Below are 10,611 nucleotides of genomic sequence, written 5' to 3' on the forward strand. Positions count from 1 at the left end.
CTTGCCCTCCCTGCTCGGCAAACTCAGCCACCAGTCCGTGTCAGCACTGAGCCGGGAACAAACAAACGACCCACCCAGGGCCCTGCCCGGTGAGGCTGACATTCTCAAGGGGTGACACGGTTCATGACTGAGTGAACATACCCACACGGACGCAGGTATTTACAAATCACACCAAGTTCAAGAAGGAAAGAGCGGGGTGTGGTGATGGAGAATAGCAGGGGGTGGGACACAGACCCGGGCTGGGGAGGGCCCAGGGGGCTTCACAGGGACCAGTGGGGAACAGCCACCAAGATACACTGTCAGGCAGAATAGAGCAAGAGGGCATGTGTGTAACAAAGAGGGGACATTCGAATGGAGAGGAAGGCAGCCACGGAAACATAGAGTGGAAGGCCTTGTAGGCAGAAGGGGCAGCATGTGCAAAGGCCCTTGGGTGGGAAGGAAGTTGGAGGACCAAGGACCAGAAAAATATGGGACACCATGAGTGATGGAGAGACTGTGGGACACCTCGGGCAGCCCAGTGGGGAGGAGATAGCCCTGTCTTAGAGACGGGAAACTGAGGCTTGGAGAAGGACAGTCCTTTGCCCAAGGCCACACAGGGTAAGGGTGGGGTCTGTTGAGCTCAGGCAACCATATGCTTTTTACCACTAGGACAGTGGTTCCTAATGTGGGAGCCCAGACCAGCAGCGTCAGCATCACCTCCACGTGGCCCCGCCCCAGAACTACGGAATCAGGAACGAAAATGGTGGGGGTAGGCAGCAGTGTGCATTTAGCAAACCTTCCAGAGGATTCCGACACGCAGCCAAATCCAAGAACCTCTGAGCCCGCCTCTCCCGCCTCCCCAAGCTTTGCTCCCGTCCGCTGAGGGATCCCCGTTGGTTACGGGTTGAATGGCGGTCCCCAAAAAGATATGGTCCCACCCTGGTCCTGTCCACCCTCAGCTCCCCCCTCGCTGCTTCCCTGCCCCTCCCCACCCTCAGCTGGAGATCAGTTACATCTCGTCACTTCCCAGCTGAAACCTTTCCCACAGTTCCTCTCCGAATTTATGACTCAGATAAGCCCTACAGAGCCGCCCCAGTCCTTCTGACCTCGTCTCCCTTCAATCCCTCCCCTCCAGCCCCCCTGCTGTTCTCTGAACACACCAAGCTTGGTCCCACCTCAGTGCCTTTGCACTTGCTGTTCCCTCTGCCTGCACGTGCTCCTCCCCCAGCCCTTTGCACAGCCCACTCCTTCTCCTTCTTCAGGTTTCTGTTTTTCCTGCAAGAAGCCCTCCCTGACCCCCAGTTAAAACAGGCCTCCACTTGCTCCTCGTCTCTGTCATCACAGCCTCTTCGTCACCTTCAAAGCACTTAGTGCTATTTGTCAATTAACTAGTTGCTCGTCAATTAACTAGTGGCTCGACTTGTTGAAGCCAGAAGCCCACGGGGACAGGAATCTGTCTGTCGTTTCGCCATCATATTCTCAGTGCACGGGGCTCGGCTGCTGTGGTTACTTACTAAGGATTTGTTGAAAGAATGAGAGGTAGAAGGGGCCATGGGTAGCTCTGGATCCCTGTTTCCTTTATAAAAATTACTATATATTTTTAGAGAGATATTACACAGAAGTGGTACAAAATCCAAAAGGGACCAAGGGCATAGAGGGAAAGAGTCATTTCCCCCTTGTCTGTCCCGGTCACCACCTGACCACTGCCCTGAGGCCTCCCTGCTTTCTTGGGCTCCTTCCAGGGCAGTCTGACATACTCATTGTATATTTTCTTTCTTTCTTTCTTTTCTTTTCTTTTCTGTTTTTTTTTTTTTGGTGAGGAAGATTGGCTCTGAGCTAACATCTGTGCCAATCTTCCTCTATTTTATGTGGGACACCGCCACAGCATGGCTGATGAGTGGAGTAGGTCCACGCCTGGGATCCAAACTTGTGACCCCCGGGCCACCAAAGCAGAGTGTGCAAACTTAACCACTCAGCCCCCAGGCCAGCTCCCCTGTATTTTATTTCTTTGCACACATGGTCGCATACGAGGCCCACCGTTCTACATCTTGCTTTTTTCACTTCCTAGGCTTGTAGATATTCCCTTGTGAGTATGCAGAGAGAGGTGCTGGATTCTTTTTATTTCTCATCGAGGTATAAGTGACACACATCAAGTACACGCCTTATAAATATCCAGTTTGAGAGCTCTGACAAATGTCTACACCCATGTGACGACCACCACAACGAAGCCAGGACTTTTGCATCACCCCCGGGACGTCTGCTCGGGGCCTCTCTGCAATTGCTCCCCAGCCCGGCCGCCACCCACCGCTCTCTCCGGTTCTAGCTCACGGGGCCTTTTCCAGAATTTTGTATAAATGGAATCACACCGTCTGTGCCCCTCTTGCCCGGCTTTTGTCACCCTGCATGGCGATTTTTGGTTTCATCCACGCGGCTGCGTGGTTCGACAGTTCCTCCCTTTTTCTTACCGAGAGTGGTCCACAGCGGCTGCGTCAGCCGCTCACCTGTCGATGGCTGAGTCCCGGGCGGACCTTGGGGACCGCTGGGCGGTGGCTCAGGGCGTATTTGGCTTTACGAGAGGTTGCCTGTTTGCCGAAGTCGTCCCACCATCGCTCACGCTGTTGGACGTTTCAGGACACACGAGAGGTGGCTTTTGGGGGCGGGTGCCATGTTGGTCACCCAGGCCTCGGCCTGTCTGGGAAACAGCCTCTTGGAGGTTGAGGCCCCACCCTGGGCGCTTTACCAGTGGGGACATGGAGAGAGGGGACGTTTGAGACCTAATGGCTTCGCAGGGCCTCTGTCGTGTCCCTGGATCCCTCGGCTTTAGGGAAAAAGGTTGCTTGTGGTATGGAAAGCGGGGATGAGGTGCCTCTTAAATTTTAGATTCCAGGCCCAGAGGGACCAAATCAGACTCCTGGGAGCAGGGCTAGAAAATACACACTTTTGGGGCCGGCCTGGCGGTGCAGCGGTTAAATTCCCGCGTTCCGTTTCTCGGCGGCCTGGGGTTTGCCAGTTCAGATCCCAGGTGTGGACATGGCACCGCTTGGCAAAAGCCATGCCGTGGTATGGGTCCCACATATAAAAAATATAGAGGAAGATGGGCACGGATGTTAGCTCAGGGCCAGTCTTCCTCAGCAAAAAGAGGAGGATGGGCAGCAGATGTTAGCTCAGGTCTAATCTTCCTCAAAAAAAAAGAAAAGAAAATACACATTTTTAATCGGCTCCCTGGGTGACTCTGATGAGCCCTAAAGTTTGGGACCCATCGAGTACAGGGTGTGGGTGAGAAGGAAGGATGTTCCGGGTGGAAAGAACTCATGAACAAAATCCCTGAGACAGGGGAGCACAGGTCACGGAGGCCGGGACCAGAAATCCAGGGCCTCGAATGCCGACCAAGAGCTGGGACTTCTCCCCCACCCCTGAGGGCATGGGAGCCATGGCGGGTTTAAGTAGGGGAGTGACTGCTTGGGGCTTTCATAAGACCCCTCTGGCAGCCACCGCGCACGCGCGTGCGTGCGTGCATGTGTGTGTGTGTCCAGGGCAGAAGAGGATGGCTGAGACCTCCATTCTGCGGACTCTTTGCTGCCCTTCGTTTGGGTCTCTGGCTCCGGCCGCTCCCTGCCCTGGGTTCTGACCCGGGGACATCTCTGACTCTAACCACCAGGCACTCCTGCTCCAACTCTGCTCTTCCTCCTCCTCCTCCTCCGAGGCCGGGTGCGCAGGCAGCCAGACCTGGGTGTGTGTGTTCGTGCTTGTGGTGGCCGGGTTGTGTCTCCGGTTTGGGGCTGCGGCCTTCAGGTGCATGAGTAGGTTTGCCCCTCACACGGGTCCTCCCCGCCCCCCAGGGCCCTGGCTGGTTCCCAGCTTCCCCAGGCCGGCTCACTTCCCCTCTCGCGCCTCCGTACCCCGATCTGTGAGAGGAGGTGCCATGACCAGTTCCCACCTTCGGGGCCCGTTGTGGGGGACAGTGAGTTAAAGACAAATGTGCCATTACCCCCGTCTGCTCCTGTGTCAGCCAGTGTTTCTCCCTGGGGGGGATCTGAATCTGTGTCCCCATATATCTCATCTGAGTGTCTGTGTCTCCAACTCACCACCTGCCAGCTGTGCAACCTAGGATGACTGACTAGACCTCTCTGTGCCTCATCTGCTAAATGCGTGTAACAACAGTATCTATTTCCTAGGGCGGATGTGGAGACTGAATTAATAAGTCCACTAAAGAACTCGGAACAATGCCTGGCACACAGGCAGCCCTCGATGACAGGAGCATCCTCATTGGGTGTGAGCTCAACTGGGATGGTCCAGGGCGCATGTCTCTCGGCATCTTGCAGGAATCTGGGGCAGCAGACGTCCGCGGAAGCGTGCGGGTGAACTGGAGCGGTGTGGGGCCAGGCCTGTGAGGGCGGCCTCTCCTTGCCCATCTGTGTGGTGGGGGCATCCGCAGCGCCGCGCCCAGGCTGGAGGTGCGGATGAGACGGCGCCTGGCTCCCCTGCCTTTGCTGTTATCTTTCCTTCACCTATAAAATGCCAGGAACAGTAGCACCTGCCTCCTTCTCATCCTCAGAGGATGCGATGAACTTGGAAGCACTTAGAACAGCACCTGGCAAGCACCTAGGGGTTCTGGTCATCCGGGTGGGACTCTGCGCCCGGCTTACCCTGGCCGCGTGTGGGCCGCAACGTGGGCAGGCCGTGGCCGTGGGCATCTGGCCCTGCAGGTTCCTCCGCGCCCCAGCCTCCTGCCCCCGTCCCTCCCTGCAACCTGCCTGTGACCTCTGAGGGAGGAGGCCTCGCCGCCCGCCCGGCCCGGAGAAGGGTGCGGGCGCCCTCAAAACCCACGTGGGCTGCTGCTTCCCTCTGCGGCTGCCTCCGTGTCCCCCTGGGGTCCCCCATCTCTGTGACTCCCCATCTCTGGCTCCGGGTCTCCCTCTGCCCTCCATCCCACACCTTGGTTTCCAGAACAGGAAATGTCAGGGTCCCAAGGGTGTGTCCCCAGTGGGGGCAGAGGAGGAAGTAACAGAGGCAGGGCCCCTCCCACCCCCACCCCTCTGCTGAAGATGGGGTCCTCCTTAATCAGCCTCTTAACCCTGCCGCCCTGATCCTGACAGGGGAATGGACCTCATTAGAGAGCAGGGAGCACTGGCTGGAGTCCATCTGTCACTCTGGGTCCCGGGGCCCGTTGGTGGGTGCCTTGGTCCTCGGCTGGCCCTGGGGACCCTGGAACAGGAGGCTTGGGAAACTAAGGAGGGGTTGGGACCCAGACTCCCAGGTCTGAGGGAGGAGGGGCTGGACTCCCGGGTCTGAGGGAGGAGGGGCTGGGGGCCTGGACTCCTGGGTCTGAGGGAGGAGGGGCTGGGGGCTGGGCTCCTGGGTCTGAGGGAGGAGGGGCTGGGGGCTGGGCTCCTGGGTCTGAGGGAGGAGGGGCTGGGGCCTGGACTCCTGGGTCTGAGGGAGGAGGGGCTGGGGCCTGGGCTCCTGGGTCTGAGGGAGGAGGGGCTGGGCTCCTGGGTCTGAGGGAGGAGGGGCTGGGGGCTGGACCCCTGGGTCTGAGGGAGGAGGCGCTGGGAGCCCAGGTCCTTCCCCCAACACACCCCTCTCTCAAACGCCCGCTGGAGCGCCCCGCCCCTCCCAGCCCCAGTTAACCCTGCGCCCCGCGGAGCAGTCGGGGACAGTCGCCCGGACCCGAGGATGGAGGCGGTGCGGGACGAACACGCGCTCGGGGGCGGGATGGAGGCCGACGAGCCCGCGAGCCCCCAGGAGCCCCCGTCGCCGCCCCTACCCCCGTCGCCGCCGTCGCCCGCGGTCCCCGAGCCCCCCGAGGTCCCCGTGCCCGAGCCCCCGACCGAGGCGTCCGCGCGGCAGCTGCTGCTGGAGGCGTGGGGACCGCCGGGCGCGGGCCTGGAGCTGCCCCCGCGCCTCACCTGGAAGCTGCTCTTCCTGCGGCGGCCGCTCTACCGCAACCTGCTGCGCTCGCCCAACCCCGAAGGTGCGGCCGGGCCGGAGCGCGGGGGCCGCCCGGTGCCTGTCTTCTTCCCCGCGTGGCCCACTCAGACCGTCCGTCTCTTTTTCTTTCCGTCTATTTCCTTGTTCTCTCTACCTTCTCTTTCTCTCCATCCCTCTCTGTCTCTTTCTCTGTGCCTCTGTCTCTTTGCGTCTCTGTTTGTCCCCTCCCCCGCGCATCTCCGTCTCTCTCTCTGTCTCTCTCCCTCCCTGTGTCTCTGTCTCACCCTGTATCCCCCTCTCTCCCTGCCTCCCTCTGCCTATATTCTGTGTCTCTTTCCCTCGGTGCCTCTCTGTCTCTCTGCCTGGGTCTCACCCCACGCCCTCGTCCTCCCCCTCCCCCTCCGCAGCCCTCCCTCTCCCCTGAGGACATTCTCAGGGCTCTCCCGGGCCCTGACTCACTGTCCCTGCCCGGCTGGTCTGGCCTGGCTGGCGCGGCCCAGATTCCCGCCCTTCCTCGGGAGCCGGGCGGGCAGGGAGGGGGAGGACGTGGAGGGGGCGGCTTCCCCCGCCTGGGGCCCCACAAACCTGCTCGTTCCAGGCATCAACATTTATGAACCAGCACCCTCTACTGGTCCCACCCAGCAGCCCCTGGAGACTCTGGGTGAGCTCTTGGTGGCTGTCCCCGAGGGAGGGGGTGGTCCTGGAGAATGGGCAGGTTCCAACACTTTGCCCCTCCACCCACCAGGCAATTTCCGCGGGTGGACCATTAGGACTGAGATGCTCCAGCAGGATCTCAGGTGAGTGGCTGGGCCCGCGTGGCCTGCCTTTGATTCTCCCTTCGAGCCTTCCTCGCTGTGGGACCCGGAGCAACTGTCTTGGCCTCTCTGGGCCTCAGTCTCCAAGAGAGAATGCTCGTACCACACAGCATAGGGTCTGGCTAGATCTGGCTTGCGTGTAGTAGGTGTTCAATAAATAGCAGCCAACATTGTTCCTGTTCTCAATTTCTTTCCCTGGGAGGGGGACATCACCCAGGCCGCCATCTGTGCTCCATGACACCTGGCCCTGCTTCTGCACGGTGGGCGAGAGGGCGTAACTCAGGGGCCCAGAGTCACACGCACCTGGGTTGGGATCCCGGCTCTGCCACGTCTTTGCTGCTCGACCTCGGGCAAGTCACTTCCCTTCTTGAGCCTCAGTTTCCCCCCTCTGCAAGACGGGGTTGAGCAAGCATCGCTCTCAGGGGAGCTCGTGGACCTGAGACTGGAAGGGGCTGAGCGATGCTCAGCGCCCATCGGGTGCTACGTTCGGGGTTTCCTGCTCTCTGGGGCCCAGCCAACCTGGGAGACACCCAACAGTCCCTGCAGGTCCCAGACCCCGCCTCCCCCGTGTCCTCTCTCCCAGCTGGACGGTGAAGCAACAGTGTGTGGACCTCCTGGCCCAGGGCCTGTGGGAGGAACTGCTGGATGACGAGCAGCCAGACATCACGGTCATGGACTGGTACGTGCCTCAGCCCTGCCAGCCTGCCTGCCCGGCCAGGTCACACACGGGGCTCCCCGAAGCGCAGGCCTCGCCCCATCCTCCCCTGCGGTCTCAGCTCCTCACCAGGCCTTCCCGCAACCTCTCCGCCCCCTTCTCTCCGAGGCTTCCAGTGTTTGAAATCTGCCAGGCCCCAGGCTGTTCCTTCTTCCTTGGCCGCCTACCTGTTCTCCAGACAATTCCTGCGTCCGTCAGGAGTCAGTTACACAGGGCTCCACTGGGAAGCCCTCCGTGACCGCCCCCAGCTGGGTCACATGCGTGATGCTCCAGTGCCCTGGACTTCCCCCATCCTGGCCCTGACCGTTCCCGATTGTCACTGCCTGGTGACAGGTCTGCCCCACCCTGGACTATGAATCCCATGGCGGCAGACGTGGGGCTGTCTCGGTCACTACTGCGTGCCAGCACCACTCAGCCCAGGTGCACAGAGTGGATGCCAGTGTGTTGACTGGGGTCACGAGTTGGGGCCGGGATGTTCGGGCTGCCGTGGCAGCTGAAGGCCTGGACCTCCCCATGTCCCCCCACTCCCCCCGTCCCCCCAGGTTCGAGGACAGCCGGCTGGACGTGTGTGTCTATGAGCTGCATGTCTGGCTGCTGGCAGCTGACCGCCGCACAGTCATCGCACAGCACCATGTGGCCCCCCGGACCTCTGGGAGAGGCCCCCCTGGCCGCTGGGTCCAGGTGAGACTCTCTGCCCCGGCCCCCAGCCCCAGACATGGGGGTCTCCCAAGACCTCACGGGGAGGAGGGAGGAGAGCAGGGTTCATAGTCACGAGTGAGGACTTCTTCCTTCCCGGGTGCTGCCCCAGGTGTCCCACGTATTCCGCCAGTATGGCCCCGGCGTGCGCTTTGTCCACTTTCTGCACAAGACCAAGAACCGGATCGAGCCTGGGGGGTTGCGGCGGACCAGGGTGACTGACTCCTCTGTGTCTGTGCAGCTCAAGGAGTGACTGGCTGACTCCAGGCCTTCTGACCCCTTGTCTCATCTACCCACCCCTTGACACTTCCCTAACCCTTAGCTCCTCCCTGACCCTTAGCACCTCCCTGACACCTTGGCATTTCTGTCCTTAGCACCTCCCTGACCCTTAGCACCTCCCTGACCCGTAGCACTGCCCTGACCCTTAGCACCCCCTTGTTCCTTATCACTTCTGTCCTTTTAGCATTTCTCTGACCCCATAGCACCTCCCTTAGAAGTCCCTAACCCTTAGCACCTCCCTGACCTTTAGCACCTCCTTGACCCTTTAGCTCCATCATGTTCTCTTAGCACCTCCCTGTTCCCTTAGCACCTTCATGATCCCTCAACTTCTCTCCATCACTTACCACCTCCTAAGCCCCTTCCTCTTGCCCAGCCCTTGGCTTCTTGTTTGCCACCCTCCCGTGTCCTCGAATGTCTAACTCTGGCATTTCCCATGCACTCTCTGAGCAGCTCAAAGCCAGGGGCCACTTCTTGATCAGTGCTTGACAGATAGTAAGGACTCAATAAATTTTTGTTGGTTGAATGAATACATACCTGCGCCCGAGGATGCTGAGCCGTTCCCTAGTATCTGCCCCCTGGAACCCCACGCAGCTCGTATCCCACTCACACATCCTCTCATCCGTGGTTCTCCAGCACTCACAACCCCCCAACCTTCTGCACCTCCCTTGACCTCTGACCTCTTCACATATCCCCAATTTATGGCCTCTTAGGATCTGCACTCGCCTCTTTGCTCATATCTAACTGCCAGAATCACCCCCAATTCCCTGCCTCCCCGCACCCCCAAGTTGTCCACCCCTGCCCCCAGAGCTGACCCCACACCTCCTCCCCCAAGACCTCTCATTTCTCTTCTCTTCTTCCCCAAGAACCCCCAAACCCAAGTACCCATCAAGGGCCCTCATCCATGGGCGGAGACGGGGACAGAATGCAAATTCGAATTTGCAGAAATATGCAAATTGGAACTAAAGTGTCCTCCTGTGTTGGAGGGAGGGCGAATGAAAGATGCTAACAACTCCTGAGACCTCAGCTCTGGCCAGACCCCACACAGGCCCAGTCCCAGAAGACCTCCCGCTTCCTGAGGGAGTCCTGAGGTCCCTGGAGGCCAGGACAGCAGGGGGCATTCAGAGAAGGGCCACCTACCAAAACGTCTGGGGCGCGTTCCAGTGTTCAGCCATCAGCCACATGCATGTCCTGTGGGTGTGCGTCTGTGCACCCCTAAATCCATGTCAGAGTCTATGGGTGTGTCCCCATCCCCGGCATTGTCCCAGGTAGGGGCTGACCCAGGCCTGACCACCTGCTCTCTCCCCCATCCTGTCTGGTTCTGAGTGGGCTTGGCGCCCAAGCACAAGCAGATAGCAGACAGGGACGCTTCACAAGGGCTGCAGGGCAGGGCAGGCAGCATGCGGCGGGCAGGAAGCTCTCTCCTCCTGGGTCTCGGGGCCTGCAGCGGACCCCGGGATAGGGCAGACGGAGGGGCTCCGCGGGCCGGGGTGGGGGGTGGGTGGAGATGAGGCCCCTCCAAGGCGTCAGGAGCACCTGCAACAGAATCAAAACTGATCAGCAGAGGTTGCCGGGCCTCAGAGATCCAGGGTGTGGAGGGTTCTAGAAGCCTGAGATGGGATGGGGGTGGGAGCTGGGCTCCATGTTCAGGAGCCGGGCGTCCCGGCCCAGGAGTTTGGGGCTGGGGACACTTGGAGCCCTTGAGGAAGAGAGGCTGTGGGGGAGTGTTTTTTGGGGGATGTTACAACTAGATCTGGGGTCTCGGGGTCTGTGAGCTGGATCTGCAAGAGCAGGGCGGGCTCAGGGGCCTCCAAAATGGGGTCTGAGGGCTCCAGAACCTTAACCGGCTCTGGGCCTGGTTTCCGGGGCTGAGGCTGATTAGAGGGTCTAGGTGGGTGGGGAGCATGAGAGCGAACAGGATGTTCCTGGAATTGGGTCTGGGGTCTCGAGGTCCGGCTTGGATTCAGAGTCGGGAAGACCCAGAGAGGAGTCTGGGAGCACTGAGATCTGCCGATGGGGGAGGGGGGACGGGGGGTGGGGGGGGCCCGGGACTGACTTTGGTTCTGGGGCCTCCAAGGTGAGGGGGTTCATGGCTCCCCATCCCCAAGCTAGTTCATGAGTCCTCCTTGGGAAGGGCAGCTGTGGGGGGTAGGTGGGTGGGGGATTCACGGGTGTCACAGGGCTGCTCCCAGAACCGAG

At 60.2% G+C, this 10,611-nt stretch overlaps 1 protein-coding gene across 2 annotated transcripts; it reads left to right on the plus strand.

Annotated features, from left to right (window-relative positions):
* Positions 1-5,465: 5,465 nt before the first annotated feature.
* NCCRP1 (NCCRP1, F-box associated domain containing) lies at positions 5,466-8,942 on the plus strand. 2 transcript variants are annotated; one of them, XR_011543761.1, is made up of 7 exons: positions 5,609-5,953; positions 6,509-6,571; positions 6,656-6,707; positions 7,309-7,404; positions 7,983-8,121; positions 8,249-8,479; positions 8,514-8,942. XR_011543761.1 is itself a non-coding variant. In XM_008542262.2 (6 exons), exons 1-6 carry the CDS (start codon positions 5,656-5,658, stop codon positions 8,387-8,389), a joined length of 789 nt encoding a protein of 262 aa, XP_008540484.2. In that variant the 5' UTR covers positions 5,466-5,655; the 3' UTR covers positions 8,390-8,942. The 2 variants fall into 2 exon arrangements, 1 of the variants encoding a protein (XP_008540484.2); XM_008542262.2 differs by having other exon boundaries at positions 5,466-5,953; positions 8,249-8,942.
* The last annotated feature ends 1,669 nt before the right edge of the window (positions 8,943-10,611 follow it).

This window comes from Equus przewalskii, chromosome 9 (genome assembly GCF_037783145.1).
Source record: "Equus przewalskii isolate Varuska chromosome 9, EquPr2, whole genome shotgun sequence".
Classification (NCBI taxonomy): domain Eukaryota; kingdom Metazoa; phylum Chordata; class Mammalia; order Perissodactyla; family Equidae; genus Equus; species Equus przewalskii.